This window comes from Prionailurus viverrinus, chromosome B2 (genome assembly GCF_022837055.1).
Source record: "Prionailurus viverrinus isolate Anna chromosome B2, UM_Priviv_1.0, whole genome shotgun sequence".
Classification (NCBI taxonomy): domain Eukaryota; kingdom Metazoa; phylum Chordata; class Mammalia; order Carnivora; family Felidae; genus Prionailurus; species Prionailurus viverrinus.
Window position 1 is genome coordinate 80,811,451 of NC_062565.1, and position 19,539 is coordinate 80,830,989.

The following is a 19,539-nucleotide window of genomic DNA, read 5'->3' on the forward strand; positions in this document are numbered from 1 at the left end:
CAAAAATAATATAAAAACAGGGAGGGGGACAAAACAGAAGAGACTCATAAATATGGAGAACAAACTGAGGGTTACTGGAGGGGTTGTGGAGGGAGGATGGGCTAAATGGGTAAGGGGCACTAAGGAATCTACTCCTGAAATCATTGTTGATGATATATCCTAACTAATTTGGATGTAAATTTAAAAAAATTAAAAAAAAAAAACCATTTGGAGTTGATTTTTGTGCATGGAGTAAGATAGGGGTCCAGTTTTCTCAATACCATTTATGGAAAGAGCTTATCTATTCCCCATTGTATATTCTTCGCTTGTCTGTCATACATAAATTTACTGTATTTATTTCTGGGTTCTGTATTCTGCTCCATTGATCTGTATATCTGTTTTTATGCCAATAGCATACAGTTTTGATTACTATAGCTTTGTATTATAATTAGAGATCAGGAAATGTGATGCCTATAGCTTTGGTCTTCTTTTTCAAATAGCTTTTTTTTTTTTTAATTAAAAAAACATTTTTTTTAATAAGTGTTTGTTTATTTTTGAGACAGAGAGAGACAGAGCATGAATGGGGGAGGGTCAGAGAGAGAGGGAGACACAGAATCTGAAACAGGCTCCAGGCTCTGAGCGGTCAGCACAGAGCCCGACGCGGGGCTCGAACCCACAAACTGCGAGATCATGACCTGAGCCGAAGTCGGACGCTTAACCGACTGAGCCACCCAGGCGCCCCAAGATAGCTTTTTTATTTGCAGTCTTGTCATTTCATACGAATTTTAGGATTGTTATTTCTATTTCTGTGAAAAATGACATTGGAATTCTGATAGGGATTGCATTGAATCTCAAAGTACATGTTTTAATTTAAGGGCTTTTTGTATGTTTGTTTTAGACAGTGCTTCCAAATCCTGTGTACCATCCAGAAATTGTTTGGATTTATATGAAGAAATCCTGACTGAAGAAGGAACTGCAAAGGAGGCAACATATAATGATGTATGGGTTGCCAGAATTAAGGACAGAGTTATTTTAACCTTTTGTAGCTTCTGAAGTGCAGACATCAGCTTATTATTAAACATTCTGTGTTGAAGAAATAGCTCTTAGTCTAAAAGAATATTTAAGTTTCTGTCTTCAGATCTGCTTTTTAAAATCTTTTCTGAATGTTTGTCTAAATTTAGTTATAATTTGCTTGATTAAATTTAAGCGAATATATAAAATCTCAACAGGCAGTCAGTATGATAAAACATTTTATCTTTCCATGATTTGTACTAAGTTATAAAATGTCCCAAGACTTAATTCAGATGAATTTCTTTCTACCTTATTTGAATTTTAAGGTCTGGAGATTGAATGTGAAACTTAACAAGATGTGTTTTGGTTGAGACAATGTTAAAAACTAGTAGTTTTACTAAATATCTGTTAGTAGAAATAGACCTTGTCTATCCTTCGTAGGGGGTTGATTTTCTAAATTCTAAAATATTCTGAAGTGTCATATAAGCTAAGAAAATAATTTAGGATGATGCTTAATCTTTTTATATCTTACAGTTGCAAGTAGAATATGGTAAATGTCAGCTGCAAATGAAAGAGCTGATGAAAAAGTTTAAGGAAATACAGACACAGGTAGGATTATAATGAGTATTTTTGCCTCTCTGTTTTCTTTTACTGCTCCAGTCATTGAAGGGAAGTTCTATTGAGGCCCTAGGGCCTTTTGTGTTATTTTAAAATCAAAATGTAATAATTTTTTTTTGTTAGAAATTAAAATGCGTGGGGCGCCTGGGTGGCTCAGTCGGTTAAGCGGCCGACTTCAGCTCAGGTCATGATCTCGCGGTCCGTGAGGGCTGTGAGTTCGAACCCCGCGTCGGGCTCTGTGCTGACAGCTCAGAGCCTGGAGCCTGTTTCAGATTCTGTGTCTCCCTCTCTCTGACCCTCCCCTGTTCATGCTCTGTCTCTCTCTGTCTCAAAAATAAATAAATGTTAAAAAAAATTTTTAAAAAAGAAATTAAAATGCTTAAGTGTTGGCGGTTTATAAGGAAATTCTTCTTTTTAGTGTTAAATGATATAGCAAATATGCAAAAACATGCATTATTTTCTGTGTCACTGAAAATGATATTGGAAAACTGATTTGTTAATGGCACTGGCATAAAAATCTGTTACACTAGTTAACTAATAGAACATTAATGGAGATGATACCAGGTATTTTTTTGTTTTTTGTTTTTTTGTTAATTTATTTTGAGAGAGAGAACACAAGTTGGGAGGGACAGAGAGAGAGGGAGGGAGAGAGAGGGAGAATTCTAAGCAGGCCCTGTTCTATCAGCGTGGAGCCCAATATGGGGTTTGAACCCATGAACTGTGAGATCATGGCATGAGCCAAAATCAAGAGTTGGACACTTTGAGTGACTGAGCCACCCAGGAGCCCCGATACCAGGTGTTTTAAAAGGGAATGGTTTGAGGAGCAAAGATTTAGAATGGCTGTCGGGGGGAAGGTGGTGATACCTTCATATTTTTGCAAGAGTGACTTTTTTGGTGAGCATGCTGCAGAATACAGAAATGTCATGTCTTGTTTTGATATTTATTTATTTATTTATTTATTTATTTATTTATTTATTTATTTGTAAAGTTGTTTCTCTTCATTTCCCTTTCCCCCCAAATAACTAGCCAATCCTAAATTCATTCTTTGTTCATTTGAGAATTAGTACATTGTTGTAAGTTAAACGTGAATTGTTAAATATAATAAAGCCTTATCGTTTTTATCTTCAGTTTTCAAGGTAATAACCCAGGCAGAACTTTTTTCTTGTTACTGTCTTTTCATTTTGAACCTGGCTTTTTTTTTTTTTAATGTTTATTTATTTTGAGAGAGAGAGCATGTGCATGCAGGTGTGTATGGGAGGGGCAGAGAGAGAGGGGGAGAGAGAATCCCAAGCAGGTTCCATGCTCAGTGCAGTGTCTTATCTCATGACTGCGAGATCACAACCTGAGCCAATATCAAGACTTGGGTGCTTAACTGACAGCCACCCAGGTGCCCCTTGATCCATGTTTTAAGTAGTTTCACTTGAAATGGCCTTTGTTTGGTGTCTGTTATCTTTGAATCTCAGCTGTATAATGAACATAATAGTACTTCTTTCTCGTAGGACTTTTTTTGGAGTCACACAAGATAAAAAAAGTGATGCCTGGCTTGCAGTTAGAGCATTCAGTAAACATTAGCTGTATTATATAAGTAAAAGTTTAATAATCCTGTAGACCTATGCTTTATTTATATATATACTTTAAATATATTTTATGATGTTTAGAATTTCAGCTTAAAAAATGAAAACCAGTCTCTTAAGAAGAATATTTCAGCACTTATCAAAACTGCTAGAGTGGAAATAAATCGCAAGGATGAAGAAATAAATAATCTTCACCAAAGGTATAATTGAGGGGTGTGGATCTGTTTATGAATTACATGGCTGTTGATATGTGGAATATTTTAAACTTTTGAGTGGAAAGATGAAAATCATGCATTTTATTAAGTCTTTAAGGTTTTACTATGACTAATATTCTCTCTCTTTTTAAAATTTTGGTTGGGGGCAGTATTTTCCAGAGAATTTCATGTTTCCTTCCCTTGCATAGTCAAACCTCCAAAGCAGTTATCTAAACTTGCTGTCTTCATTTTATGTTTCTACTCACTCTTGACCCCCTTTCACGCTGACTTCTGCCTCCATTGGTACACCCAAATAGCTGTCATTTTGCTCAACGGTGACTGCCTCTAAGTCTATCAAATAGTTTTGATTTCTCATTTTAACTACCCTCACACATTATATGACATAATTGACCTTTTCTTGAAAATAGTCTCTTGATTTGGCTTTCATGATTCTTAATTTTCTTCCTCACTTGAGGTTTATTCTTCTGTACTTGACTAGGTTGGAATTCTTAAAACTCAGACCTGTGTCTTTTCCTTTCTCTGTCCGTATATTCATTTGAAGTAATCTCACTCCTACTACATCAGTTCCATTTATATAGAAATAACTACTTCGCATCTATACAGAATTTTCAAAATTACCTCATTCAAAATGGAATTTATGATCAAACCTCTTCAGTTGTTTCTTACTCAGTGGGTTCTCCATCATTTATTCAGCTGGTGTAAACCAGAGACCTAGGGGTAGACTGGCCATTTAATTTATCTCCCACACCAGGACCCTTTTGAGAGTAGAAGGGCATGCTATTAATAATTGCACTGAGATTACTTGGCAAACTGGGACACGTAGTCACCATGCCTAGAAGCCGTCATTGACCCTTACCTCTCTAATCATCCCTCAGACCTAATTCATTACCATGTTCTGCTGATTTTTATGTCTTTATAATCTCTCAAATTATTCATTTCTCTCCGATTTTACCATCATTGTTACCTATCAACTCTCATCTGGCAGTGGTCTTTGTGCTGGTATTTCTGCATCCATTCTTGCTCTTTTCCACCTCTGGTTCATCTCTTCTCGGTATAAAAGCCCCACACAGGACACTTTCTAAACCACACTGAACATCTCACTATCATAGAATTACTCCATCCTACCCTCTTTCTTAATTAAAATACATCAATGGATTCTCATTGTTCTTAGGATAAAAGATCATAAATCTGAACATGGCCCATAAGACTCTTCCCAATATGGTTCTAAACTACTTTTCAGGCCTTGCCTTTAGTGTTTACCTTTGCCCTAGAAATCATAGCTCTGGAATTTCTGCATTCTTTTGGTTCCTCTGATGTACCATGAGCTCTGCCTTTGCCACCTGTTTCCCATCCTCCACTTGCTAAAAACCAACCTATCCTCAGGTCTTTTTCACAGGGGTATTAGTCTGTTATTCCTCTTACACTTAGAATTTTTAAAGTCATTAATGGGGTTACTTGTTTAGTATCTTTCTCTTTCTAATCTCCCTGTTATCTCTGTTAAGAGCTCTATGGGTTAGAATTATCTTTTAGTATCTATCTTTTCACTAAACTGTAAGCTTCATGGGAGCAGTGACCATGTCTGTGTATCTTCACCATTTTATCAAGCACTTAGCTCAGAGTTTGGCGCATGGCAGATGGTCAATAAATGATTGACAGGTGAATGAAGGTAATTTTATATGTAGACTGTGTGATACTGTAAAGCACTTTAGTCCTTTTGGAAATGAAGATGGCTGTGTGTTTACTAAACTAAATCGCACCAGTGCAGCTAGTATGATTGCTTCCTGAAATGTTGGGGAAATTTTATACATATTTAAATCTTTTAGCGGATAGTTGTGATGTTTTAACAGGGTGGAGAGAGAAACTGGGTGAATAAATGATGAGACTTATGTCATTAGATTGATTCATGTGGTTATACCTTATCTAATAAACATTCTGCCAGTTATTTTCACTTTTTAATTGTGACCTGTATTGGGTATTCTACTGGTTATCATTTGGCTGAAACCTCACGTTTAATAGAAAACATACAAATAATGTAAGGTGAAAATTTAAGAGTATAAATTCTGGAAAGTGTGTAATGTAAAGGTTTGTTTTAAATAAAACTTTTTTTTTTTTAAGTTTATTTATTTAACTAATCTGTACACCCAATGTGGGGCTCAAACTCATGAACCCAAGATCAAGAGTCACATTCTCTTCCAACTGAGCGAGCCAGGCTCCCCCTAAAACTTTTGATAGTATTTTATCTATCTAGCGTGCACATGCTGGGGAGGGGCAGAGAGGGAGAGAGAAAATCCTAAGCAGGCTCTGTGCTGTCAGTGCAGAGCCCGTTGTGGGGCTCGATCCCACGAACCGTGAGATCATGATCTGAGCTGATATAGAGAGCTAGATGTTTGACTGGGCCACTGAGGCACCCCCAAATTTCCCTTTTTTATAGGGATACTAGTTATAGTGGATTAGGGTTCACCCTAGTGACCTCTCTTTAACTTGATTCCCCTCTGTAAAGACCCTCTCCTCAAAGTCACATTGTAAGATACTGGGAGTTAGGACTTGAACATATGAATTTTGGGGAGAACATAACTTAACCCATTATAAGATCCATGTAAGATCTGTATATTGTTCTAGATTGTATATTTCCCATATCCTCTTTTGTTTAATTAAAATCTCCCCTTATTCTCCTGAGTCTTTTAAATTTTGGTGTTCTCTGTACATTTAGTACTGATTAGGATTAGATTTATGGAGATTTAGAGAAGTTATGGAAGTTCAGGAAAATGGACTGAGAACTAAAATGAGCTATTTGCATATTATTGTTAGGAAAACTGCCAGTTTTCTGAAACACTAATATAAAACCCTAAGACTTAGACTTTTTTTGGTTAAATAATAAATACACACCATTTCCCTAAGAAAGAATCACAACTCTATATTTCTCTTTATTTTTGCATAGTATGTGGCACTTTAAGACGGCTAGTGATGCTTTGGTTTACTGTGGGATTGTATGTGAAACAGAAAACCAGGGTAGAGAGCTACGCAGAACTCTCTGATTGTGTTGTCTGGCAACATTTTACTTTTCCTTCTGTTTCAGTTGCACTAGAGTGAGTGAGGGCAAGAAAATAATGTTATTTGTTCTAAAAGAAATGAATCTGTGGTTAGTTTGGCAGTTATCCACCTGTGGTGAGGGAAGTCTGGAAGACCTTGGTGTAAGGCCTGGGATAGAACAGAGAGGTCCTCTAGTCTTTGTTGAACAAAGCAAATGAAAGGGAGTTCCTTGTTTTGAAAACAGGCCCATTTAGTTGGAAGCTGGTAAGCATCACTCACATCTTTATATGAAGTAAAACAGTTTTGCCAGTGTGGGGACCCCTGAATTTTAAAATGTTTTGCATGTGATTAAAATCTGGATCATTAAAAAGCAATTAACTTTGTTTTTTGTTGTGAATTTCTATCTCTCAACAGACTGTCTGAGTTCTCACATTTTCGAAATAATCACAAAACTCTAAGGACACCAGATATAGTTAAAACAAAAGATCTTAAATCCAGATCTCCCCATTTGGATGATTGTGCAAAGACTGATCTCAGAGTGAAAAGTGATGTTTCTAAAGATGTACATCATAGCACTTCACTGCCAAATCCCGAAAAGGAAGGAAAATCACATTGTGAAAAAAAGAGCACTTTGTATTTGTCTCCATTTACTGAAAAACACTGCAACAATGGCATTTGGTCACGTTCCCATTATCAGGTTGGTGAGAGTATCTCAAATGAGGATAATAGAAGAGGGAGAAAAGATATTAGACATAGCCAATATAGCAGAGGAACGGATAGAATACGGAAAGACTTAAATTCTAGTTGTGGTGATAGTGAATCAAGGAACACAGAGGCTAGTCAAAGGCTACAAGGACGTCCTGAGAAATATGGTAAAGGTGAACCAAAGGCTGAAAGTAAAAATTCAAAGTTTAAAAGTAATACAGATACGGATTATAAAAATGAACGCATTAACTCTTGGGAAAAAGAGACCTTTAGAGAAAGGTCATATACTCGAGTAGAATCTCAAAGTGACAAAAAACTAGAAAGACAAAGTGAAAGATCACAAACTATAAATAGAAAAGAACTTAAGTCGCAAGACAAAGAAGAAAGGAAAGTTGATCAGAAACCTAAATCCGTAGTAAAAGACCAGGATCATTGGAGAAGATCTGAACGACCATCACTTACTCATTCCAAGAATGAAATAAAATCTCATAATTCAAGTAAATACCATCTAGAAGAGAGAAGAGGAAGGGAAGATTGTAAAAGAGATAGGGGTGTAAGTAATCATAGTTTTCAAGAAGGAAGATGTCCATCCTTTTTTTCATCCAGCAGAACTCATAAACACACTGACTCCAAAGAATCTGATGCTGTGCAACAGTGGGAAAATACACCTTTAAGAGCAGAACGGCATAGGACTGAAGATAAGAGGAAAAGAGAACGAGAAAGCAAAGAAGAAAATAGGCATATAAGAAATGAAAAAAGAACACCTACAGAACATTTGCAGAAGACTAGCAAAGAAACTAAGAAAACCACTACGAATTTAAAGAGACAGAATGAGCCCAAAAGTGATAAAGGTGAAGTCTCTAACAATGAGGTTTCTGAAGGAGTGGATAATAAAGAGCCTGCAATTAAAGCTGACAGTGGTCCAAATGAAACAAAAAACAAAGACTTAAAGTTGAGTTTTATGGAAAAATTGAACTTAACCCTTTCTCCTGCTAAAAAGCAGCCTGTTTCTCAGGATAACCACCCGAAAATAACCAATATCCCCAAATCCAGTGGCATATGTGATTTGGAGTGCTTGGTTCAGGCGACAACAGTGACATGTGTGCCCTCTGTCAGTGAACATACCGCAGAGGAAACCAAATCAAAGTTATTGGAACCAAAGGATGCTCTTGCAGTTGCATCTGAACCCAGGACCAGTAATCCGGAAAGGAAAATGGAAGGAGAGAGTGTGTTGGTTAAATCTGTTGAGAACACTATGGGTTGTGATGTGCCCATTTGTGGTACAGAGACTTCCTTCTCAGCACCTGTGGAAATGGAACAAACAGAATCCTTGTTTCCATCATCAACAGAAATGGAACAAACCATTAATGGTGCCAGGGAAGCAGTTCCTGTGGCAATGGACATATTACAAACAAATGTTTCTCAAAACTTTGGCTTGGAATTGGATACTAAAAGAAATGTTGATTTAAATTCTTGTAGTGTTTCTGAAGGTATGGAGATGAAGGAGCCTTCTGCAACAAAAGTAGCTGAATCCAGTGACAGCATTTTGCAGCCTTCAGTTGAAGAAACTGAAATTTTGCCAGTAGCCCTTTCAGAAGATGGTAACCCCAAATTTGAGCCTTCTCTTGTAGATACACCATTGGATGAAAGTAAGTCTTGTCATTTGGAGCCTTGCTCACCTAAAGAGACACAAGAATCTTCACTTCAGCAGTCTGCGATAGTGGACAACAGAATGGAAATCGGTGAAACAAACTCAGTATATAATGATGATGAGAATTCAGTTTTGAGCATTGACCTCAATCACCTGAGGCCTATTCCAGAAGCCATCAGTCCTCTGAATAGTCCAGTGAGACCTGTAGCAAAAGTTCTTAGACTGGAAAGCCCATCTCAAGTTTCATTATGTAATAACAGTCATAAAGGTAATAGTTTATATTATGTTCTATAACTTTTTGTGAGATTGTAAAATATATAAGAAGAATTAGTGCTTTTTCTTTTTTCTTTTTTGATAACATAGTTAACATATTGTTCAGACCCCTGTTAATTAGAGAGGTACATCGAGCCTTTAATCTAAATTTAGATAACTCTATTTTTACAAACAAGGGAGTGGTAGGACAGGTTGTTTCAAATACTCTTTGCTTGCTTTCAGATATATTTTTTATTCCAAAGCCATCATCAAATGGTATAGAGTAGGTGATCCTAACATGAAGTAAAGATACCTGACCGGTTGGTTGATGGTTATCCAAATGACCAAACCACACCATCACTGAGTACCAACTGAGGCCAGGAAAGACATAGGATGTGATTAAGTATTAAACATTAACATACTACTAAGAAAAAAAAAGCTATTAAAAATGGTGACAAAAGACATATGACATGATTAAATATTAGGCATTAACATTCCACTAAAAAAAAAAAAGCTATTAAAATAATGAGTTGCCTCAGTACTTAAGTTTTTGTTATATTTAGTATGGAAATGTCAAATGACTAGAACTCAGTTGTCATGTGACTATAATACACTTTTCTCTTCCACAGATATATTTCCACCAGATTCGGCTCAATCTACCTCTAAGAGCAAGTCTGATCTCAATAAGGAAAATCAAAAGCCAGTTTGCAAATCTGACAAATTTACAGATGCAGACTACCATAAGAATTCATCTTTAGATGAATTGGAAGAAGGAGAAATTATAAGCGACAGTGAAAAATCTAAACCACAAGAAAGTTTTGAAAAAAGTGACAAACCTAGAACTTCTACTGAAGTCCAGAATGCAAAAAGTAACCCAGGAAGTAGGAAAAGTACTATGCACTTGGGTAAAGACAGTAGGAAAACATCTATAAAAATTCATCAGACCAAAAGCAGATGGAATAATAATAGACAAAGTGAATCTAGCAGATCTTCAAAAACAGAGAGGAAAGATAAGACCATGAGTACCTCCAGCCTGGAAAAAATAGTTCCAATTATTGCTGCACCCTCTTCTGTACGAGAGATTATGCACATGTTACGAATGATAAGAAAACATGTAAGGAAAAATTATATGAAATTCAAGGTAAAATTTTCATTAATACAATTTCATAGAATTATCGAGTCAGCAATTTTGAGTTTTACATCACTAATTAAACACCTTGACTTATCCAAGATCTCAAAGTCAGTGACTACTTTACAGAATAATCTCTGTGATGTTATAGAATCCAAACTTAAGCAAGTTAAAAAGAATGGCATTGTGGATCGTTTGTTTGAACAGCAGCTACCAGATATGAAAAAAAAATTGTGGAAGTTTGTAGAAGAACAGCTGGATTATTTGTTTGGAAAGCTTAAGAAAATCTTAGGAAAGTTTTGTGATTCCATAAACTTTGGCAGTGACAGTGATGAAGGAAAACGTGAAAAGATAAATAAGGAGAAAGCACAATATTCAAATTGTCAGAAGGGGAATGTGGACAACTCCAGCAAAGAAATGCTGAAAGAGAAATCCCCCAAATCGGAAGATTCTGTTAATCATAAGTCTGCACTTGGATGTAAAAAATCTGAGGAAAAACCTCAAGATAATTTCAGTATTAACACAGTAAAGCGTGACATTAAAAAAAGTTCTAACACTTGCTTTGATAACATTAAGAACTCTCAGTCTGAAGAACGCTCCTTGGAACCAAATTGTCCCAGCATCCCAAAGCCAGGAAAAATGGAAGGCAGCACCATAGAGGATGCACAAACATCCCAGCATGCAGCTTTGAAGCCAGAACGCAGTTTCGAGATTCTTACTGAACAGCAAGCATCTAGCCTTACTTTTAATTTAGTGAGCGATGCACAGATGGGTGAAATATTCAAAAGTTTGTTACAGGGTTCTGATCTTTTGGATAACAGTGTTAATTGTAATGAAAAAAGTGAGTGGGAGTTAAAGACTCCAGAAAAACAGCTGCTGGAGAGTCTTAAGTGCGAATCTATACCAACTTGTACAACTGACGAGCTGGTTTCAGGGGTGGTTTCTCCATGTCCTAAAATGATTAGTGATGACAATTGGTCATTATTGTCATCTGAGAAAGGTCCATCTTTGTCTTCAGGACTTTCTTTGCCAGTTCATCCTGATGTGTTGGATGAAAGTTGTATGTTTGAAGTGTCCACTAATATAGCTTTGAGTAAAGATAATGGATGTAGTTCAGAAAAGAGCAAGCCCTGCATTTCCTCCATACTTCTTGAAGATCTCGCAGTCTCTTTAACAGTACCATCACCTCTGAAGTCAGATGGTCATCTCAGTTTCTTAAAGCCTGAAGTTTTGTCTAGTTCAACTCCTGAAGAAGTTATTAGTGCCCATTTTAGTGAAGATGCCTTACTTGAAGAAGAGGATGCATCTGAACAAGATATTCATTTAGCTCTGGAGTCTGATAATTCCAGCAGCAAATCAAGTTGTTCTTCATCATGGACAAGTCGGTCTGTTACTCCAGGCTTTCAGTACCACCCCAACCTACCCATGCATGCTGTCATAATGGAAAAGTCCAATGATCATTTCATTGTGAAAATACGGCGTGCTGCACCATCTACCTCCCCTAGTCTTAAACAGAATATGGTGGCTGACGAGTCACTGGCATCGTTGCCCAGAGTGGAAAAAGAAGCAGATAAAGCAGTGGAGAAAGAATATGTTTCATGTCAGAATGGAGTTTTTAAATCTGTGGAGGAATTAAATTCCGACAACAATGTTGACAGCAGTAAATCAGCTCATGAAGAACAGGACTGTATGATACAAACACAGGTTCCTGATATATATGAATTTCTTAAAGATGCTTCAGGTAAAGTGAGTCATGGTAATGAAGTGGCTGATGAGTGTTTCAAGTTGCATCAAGTATGGGAACCAAAAGTACCTGAAAGCATTGAAGAATTGCCTCCAATGGAAGAAATTTCACATTCTGTTGAGGATCATCTTCCAGACACATATATAGACCTCACAAAAGATCCAGTCACTGAGACCAAAAACTTGGGGGAATTCATAGAAGTAACAGTTTTAAATATTGATCAGTTGGGATGCTCTGAAGGCAATTTGGATCAGAATGCTCAAATACTAGATGATATGCAGCCTGATACTGTAGATGCTTTCATTGATTTGACACAAGAGGTTTCAAGTGAGAGTAAAAATGAGAGTAACCATCCTGCTTTAGGTGTTGAACGCTTGGAATGTCAGGTGATATGTGTAGATGAAGATAACTGTAAGGAAGGAAAGGTGCAAGTGGCAAACGGGCCTTTGGAATGCATTGTTGAGAAAGCCTGTATCGATTTGACCTCAGAACCTCCCAGTTCATGTGAAGTAAAAAAGGATGACTTAAAACCAGAGTCGGCATCAAATTCTGATAGTTCAGTGTTGCCTGGGACTTTGGATAATGCTCCTAAAAAGAGAAAAAAACTTTCTGATCTAAATCATTCTCATAAAAAACAGAGAAAGGAAACAGACTTAACCAGTAGGGAAAAGACTAAGAAAATTACCCATGATTCTTCTGAGAATGGTGAAGCTCACCGAAAGAAAGCCAGTAAGAAAAAGGCCCCTGCAGTGACTAAAGATCCCTCATCGTTGAAGTCAAGCCCAGGGATCGAGGAGCTGTCAGCAACTGCCACTTCTCCTATAAGCCTTTCTGCAAAAAATGTTATTAAAAAGAAGGGAGAAATTATAGTTTTATGGACAAGGTAAGAATCTTGAGACTTTTAAGTCACCAGGAAATTTTGAGAGGCCAGGCATCTGTTCTGTCATGTCATCATAGTTTTATCCCATCCTAAAATAAGGCAAGTGAGGACTGACTTCAAAAGTGGCCAAAGTTGGTAAAGGATGCATTCTAGAGTGCAGTCCAGCTGTAGTATAGAACAGTTTAGAGCAGTGGCTCTTAACCAGGTATGTGCATTAGCACCATGGACATAACTTTTCACTGTTCTTTTAAAAAATTTTTTTTAACTTTTTCAGTTAAAAATTCTTTGTAAGGAACTGGTATAACCACATTTTAGAAAGGAAGAATGACAGGTGGTGAAACGGGCAAAAAGTGCATTTGTAATTTGAGTTTTCCTCTAAACTAGGAGTTTTGAAAAAGTTTCATCAATTGCTTGTCCTCTTGACTTTCATGTAAACTTTTTAAGAAATGGAGATTTAAAGGTGACTACATTTGTGAACCATTGGACTAGAGGTTCATGCTCTCCAGACTTAACTAGAGTGCATAATGAGGGAAACTGAATCATGTTGAAATTGGTGACCAGTTTTGTTTATTTTACTTATTTAGTTTAATTTGCTTTATTCTATTTAATTAATTGCATTTAATTTTAAAAAATATATTTATTTTGATAGGGAGAACATGCATGTGCAAGTGGGGGGGGCAGAGGGAGAGAGGGAAGTGGAATGTGGGGACATGCACATTTGGGGAACAGTTGGTGTTTGGATGCATGTGAAGTGCCTGGCTCTTTGCCCCATTTGAGAGTCCCACATCCTTTTTTTTTTTTTTTTTTTTAAGTTTTATTAATTGATTAATTTAGAGAGAGCACAAGTGGGGGAGGGGCAGAGAGGAGAGACAGAATCCCAGGCAGGCTCTACTCCATCAGCACAGAGCCCCATCAAACTCAACAACTATGGGACCATGACCAGAGCCGAGATCAAGAGTAGGATGCTCAACCGACTGTGCTACCCAGGCACCCCGAGAGTCCCACATTCTTTCTCCCTTGTCACCTTGAGCTTAGCTCAAGTCTCTAGAAACTGTCCCTTTGCTTTTGCTCTTAACCTCTGGTCCTGGACATGCTCAAAGGTCTAGGGGAACTGTATAGCAACCCCCTGGTAACCAGTTTTGTTTAATACCACAGTCTTCCATGTCTTAATTCCAGATAATTTATAGATGGCAGAATAGTATCTCAGAGATTATAACACGCACTGGTTCAGATCACGTAGAAAAACAAATCTGGGAATGAGAATGCCTGGATTCTATTTTACTTTTGGTTTTTCTGCTTATGAAGACTTTGATCTTGTTTGGGCCCTAATTTTAAAAGTACACATTGGGGCACCTGGGTGGCTCAGTGGGTTAAGCATCTGACTTCAGCTCTTGTTATGATCTCTTGGTTTGCAAGTTCAAGCCCTGCATCTGGCTGTCTGCTGTCAGTGCAGAGCCCACTTCGGATCCTCTGTCTCCCTCTCCCTCTCTCTCTGCCCCTCCCCTGTGTGTGAACATGTGCACTTTCTCTCAAAAATAAACATTAAAAAGAAAGTACTCTACACATTAAAGGTAGATTAAGAAAAAAAAAAAACCTTTAATTTTGTCATTAGAATAAATTGGTTTATTTTAGAAAATTTTGGGGGCCCCCGGGTGGCTCAGTTGGTTGAGCATCTGACTTCAGCTCAGGTCATAATCTCGTAGCGTGTGAGTTCCAGCCCCACGTCGGGCTTTGTGCTGATAGCTAAGAGCCTGGAGCCTGCTTCAGATTCTGTCTCTCTCTGCCTCTTCCCCACTCACACTCTGTCTCTCAAACATGAATAAATGTTAAAAAAATTTTTTTTTAAATTTTTTGGGAAATATGTGTGAACTCAAACATTAGAATCATGCATACTATTTCTCAGAGATAATCATTGTTCTTATTTTGGTATATGCAGTTTGTTTGTTTCTGTGGGCTTTTAAGAAAAATGTCACCTCCTATTTGTAGACATTAAGGCATTGGAATTTTTGTTACCTTCCTACTCTAATCTACAGAAACTAAAATAACATTTTTCTCTCTTCAGAAATGATGACCGGGAAATTTTATTGGAGTGTCAAAAAAGAGGGCCATCATTGAAAACATTTTCTTATTTAGCTGCCAAGTTGAATAAAAATCCATATCAGGTAACTACCCAATTTTTACATTTCTATAATTTTACAAGTGTTTCTACTATATTTAGATTTAACCTTTATCATGTTTAAAATACGTAGATATTATCCAATTTCTTTAAAAAATTTTTTTAATGTTTCTTTATTTTGAGAGAGAGAGAGCGCAAGTGGGAGAGAGGCAAAGAGAGAGGGAGAGAATCCCAAGCAGGCTCCACACTGTCCACGCAGAGCTGATGTGGGGCTTGATCTCCCGAACCGTGAGATCATGACCTGAGCTGACATCCAGAGTTGGACACTCAACCGACTGAGCTACCCAGGGGCTCCTATTAACCATTTTCTTTAACAGTATGGCTCTTTACACAGGACTATTAGAAACTTGGTAAGGGGCACCGGGATGGCTCAGTCAGTAGAGCATGTGACTCTTGATCTTGGGATGTTGAGTTTGAGCTCCACTTTGGGTATAGAGATTACTTAAGGAAATAAAATAAATAAATAAAATCTTGGTGATTGTGGACGTAGCTGGGAACAATCCTAATTTTTTCCTATTGTCTTACCATTTACTTATTTGATCTCATTTGTCTTATAATGATGTTTGCTTCTTTAAGAATGTTTAATATTGAACAATTAAACTAGCAATCACCTTTAGTATGAAGATATTTTATTTTTCCAAACATTACTTCATGTTTTTATTATTGAGGGCAACTTTCTTTGTCTTTAGATGTTTTGTGAAAATATTCATCACAGATAAAAAATATATATATATTGAGATGTTTGTAATTAACTGTCACTTAAAATTTTTCAGGTCTCAGAAAGATTCCAGCAGCTAATGAAGCTCTTTGAAAAGTCAAAATGCAGGTAGTTAATGGTTCTGCTACAGGACACCAGTAAAGTAAATATCTGACACTGTAACTGTGCAGTTAATGGCCTGTTAGTCACTGAAGATATGAGTAGTGGGTAGAGACATCCAGTTTAGTTTCTGCTTCAGTCACAGGTTGGAGGATGGTTGCTCGTGCAGGATTCAAAGGTTGCTTCATCCATAGAGACGTGGCTTAGAGCGAAGCCTGCTGCAGTTCAGATCAGCATGGCATCTCTCCTCAACCCTTTTTTTTGTTTTTTTTTGGAGTATAACCGACATATCATATTTCTTCTCAACCTTCTGATTGCTGATGAGTCTAAGATGCGGGGGGATAATCCATTTGATGATTAACAAAAAATTTTTTATAGATGAAGAAAAATAAAACATTCTTGAATAGCATACATTTCACAGGCAGTGAACTCTGTAGTCCTGTAGTCTTTGAAATTTAGTATTTTTCAAATTTTAATTAGGAGTACTAAATATTTTAAAATATAAAATGTACGTCATTCATAAACATGAAATCCTTTGTCATCTGAATACATGACATGATTTACCAAGTTAAATTATTAATGATGTTCACTGACATGTTTTCTTAGTTTATTTAAGCCATTCCTACAGGTTTATAATTATATAAGCCATTCCTGTACAGGCAATAATTATCAGCAGGTTTTTTTTCTCTAAGGCCTGAACCAATTGCTTAGATATTTTGGACTTTACATAAAGAAAGTTGTAAAGGTACTTAACCTATCACTGTTTTCACTATATTTGTATCATAATTACTTGAATGCAGAACACCCAATTTCAAATTCAGTTCAGTTCAAATTAAATTAAATCTGAAAAGAATCCATATTTGGACATAGATCTTAGTGTGAAGGGTCCTTATATTTTTGAAGTTTAAATCGACTTCTGGACCCAGTGTAAATTTTATTATCTGTGGATAACCTGTTAGTTTCAATATCTTCTCTAAGCAACTAGTTTGCTAATGAGATCTTCAGAAGATATTTAGCAGTTTACTGTGAAGTTAAAATCCTATTTACATATTTCAGAATGTAAGATTGAATAATGGAGAATTTAAATAGAAAAGCTTATTCTTTAAGAACCTTTTAAAATGGCCTGATTATTTTTCAGATTTACTGTGCTTTAAAATTTTTATTGCCTTTAAGAAATGAAACTGAGTTTTTATTTTACCTGAATGTTATGTTAAAATGTGAGTTCCATTCCCTTGTGAAGATAATATATACATTTATGAAAGAATTAACTTGTATCTGAAAGTGATGCTTATTAGTTTGAAATTTCCAAATTCCTTTACAAATCTAAAATCTTCAGTGGATTTGTTACTTGAATTTTTTTTTGCTTGCATGATAGCAAAAATAGTAGGTTATTTTATTCCTATCTGTCTCTTAACTGACTTTTGTTTTCCATCCAAGTGCTATAGTCTCATAAGATTCTTGCCAGAATCAGAATATAGCAATAAAGTTACCAAACTGAGTCTGTAAAAAGCTAGTTCTTTATCACTGATATTACCTGAGTGAACTCATTTAAAGAACAACACCTTATAAAATGGTCATCAGAAAAATAGAATCATAACATCAGCATTTTCTTACATTACAGATAAATTGCTGAATTCCTTGGAGTCTTGATTGATATTGCATATTTCACAGAAGCTTGGAATTCCTCATGTTTTAAATGGGGAAGTAGAGGGCAGTTTCATGGCATATTCGATTAGTAATAAAAATCTACATTTGTAATTGCTGACGCTTTAATCTCAAGTCAGCATGCTTGGCTTGTTCCAGTCATCAGTCTGATTTGCTCACTTGTTATTGGTCAAGATATTTATTTTTGAACAGAACTTGTTATTAAGATAAAAGCAACAACGAAATGGCATTGAAACCTCAAAGAAATGACTTTCTAGATTTTTCAAAATAATTTTGTAGCATTTGAAACGATTATTTAGTTCATTTTCATCCATTTTTATTTGCTTTTCTAATTGCCTCTCATTTTGGTACATTGTAAAATAATTTAAATAGTGTATATGTAAATATGTATAATTACAGTGATGTATAATACTTTGTGTATAGGTGTGTTTGTGTGTACATACACACATAAATGGCTTTGCCTAGCCAAGGATTTTTTTTTATCTGTATAAAACTTTGTATAAAGTTTGTTTTCAATACCAGTAATGTATAAATAAAGCCATGTAAAGTTCTGTTATATTTTGATTAGAATGTTTCTTTTAGTGTGTTTAGATAATAATTACAAGAAAAAAAGGTAAAACTCACAGGGGATATGGGAGCTGTTTTGAAGTGGTTCTTGGTGGGGGTATGGCTGGCTGAATGTCTGTGAGTAGATTCATTAGAGAAAACCAGTTGCCTTTGCCTGCTTTCTCACAGCAGGTACTAGTACAGTGAACCAGACCTCTGCTGCAGGTGTCCTCACAGATAAAATCTGGGCAGCACAAAACCCTTTTGGGTGAAGATTTGGGGAAAACAGGTAAGGACTGACTAGCTTGTGCATTATTTGTTCACTCCTCCCCCTCCAGACTTATAGGACTAATGGGTTACAGCGTAGGCCCTAGACTTTAGGAAATGCCTTAGGAAATTGCCATTTCTCCCACGGTGTCTAAAGAGGGAGCTATGGTTGAAGGGTTACTTCGTAGATAACAAACAAATAATTTACTGTGGTTTTTGTAGTGTTGGGGCTGTGCACCATAGGGCTTTATCTTCTTCCCTCTCTTTGAACCCCCAACATAGCCCAGATTGCTGCCCTCAGCCTTTCCCCAGGGCATTCTATCACTCAGAAGAGCCTATACCATCAGGTAAGTGAGTTCACAAGCCAAAGTAAAGTGATTACCAAGAAATGCCACTGGTTCAAAAGAAAACTCAATTACATAAGATCATCAGAATCTAAAATTAAGCCTGTAAACAGAAAAAAAAGGGAAGAGTTTAGCAATGTGGTATAAGAATAAGAAATAATGAGCCAAGTTGAAATATAAAAAACATATTTAAAATAACATAAGTGGAATAAAAATTGAATGAGTATGGCTGATGAATGAGTTAGTGAGTTGGAAAGTCAAATTGAGAAATTCTCCCAGAAAGAAGCAAAAGAGAAAAAAGAAGACATGAATTCAGATTTAAGTGAGATGAAGGACAAAATAGATGTGCCACCATTCAAGTAACAAAAGAGGTCCAGGATAAGAAAAAATTAAAGATTGAAAGGGCCGTGAAGTGCCAAACAAGAAGAAAGTACCCACATCTAGAGAGATATTGATAATGTGAAAAATCTAAAAGTTACTCTTGTAAAAAATAAAAATTTTTCTTGTATAAAGGAATAAGAATCAGATTGATCTGTCTTTTCAAGAGCAAAACTGACTGTAAGAAAACCTTTTAAAGTATTGGACCTAAAGCTTTACATCCATTTAAATTGTTATTCAAATGTGAGGGCTTAATACAATCATTAAGATTTACCAATCAAAAATCCACATCATAAACATTTTTTGAGAAAATGCTCAGCAACAGTAAGTCCAAGAGATATTATCAGAGCTAGGCAGAAGGAGTGGTTAGATACCTGGGTAAAGTGTGAATAGGACGAGAAAGAGGAAATATCCATAATTAATTTTAGACAGTATCAACATGATGGAGGTCAAGGGACCAAGAAAATGTTAGAGTCCTTGCCTTGTTAGGATGAAGGTACAAATATAAAAACGCTGAACTTTAAAAATTAAAGTCTGGTGGGGCACCTAGGTGGCTCA

At 36.3% G+C, this 19,539-nt stretch overlaps 1 protein-coding gene across 3 annotated transcripts in view; it reads left to right on the plus strand.

The window, feature by feature from the left end:
- Positions 1-19,055, plus strand: part of CASP8AP2 (caspase 8 associated protein 2) — a 39,337-nt gene extending 20,282 nt beyond the window's left edge. The window contains exons 4-11 of one of the 3 annotated variants that reach the window (XM_047858291.1): positions 878-978; positions 1,525-1,599; positions 3,267-3,382; positions 6,842-9,051; positions 9,665-12,791; positions 14,851-14,950; positions 15,738-15,790; positions 18,182-19,055. In XM_047858291.1, the coding sequence (XP_047714247.1) occupies positions 878-978; positions 1,525-1,599; positions 3,267-3,382; positions 6,842-9,051; positions 9,665-12,791; positions 14,851-14,950; positions 15,738-15,790; positions 18,182-18,191 (5,792 nt within the window). In that variant the 3' untranslated portion in view covers positions 18,192-19,055. Of the gene's footprint in view, positions 1-877; positions 979-1,524; positions 1,600-3,266; positions 3,383-6,841; positions 9,052-9,664; positions 12,792-14,850; positions 14,951-15,737; positions 15,825-17,402; positions 18,003-18,181 lie in introns of those variants that run through there. The other 2 variants (XM_047858293.1, XM_047858292.1) reach the window with 2 other exon arrangements.
- The last annotated feature ends 484 nt before the right edge of the window (positions 19,056-19,539 follow it).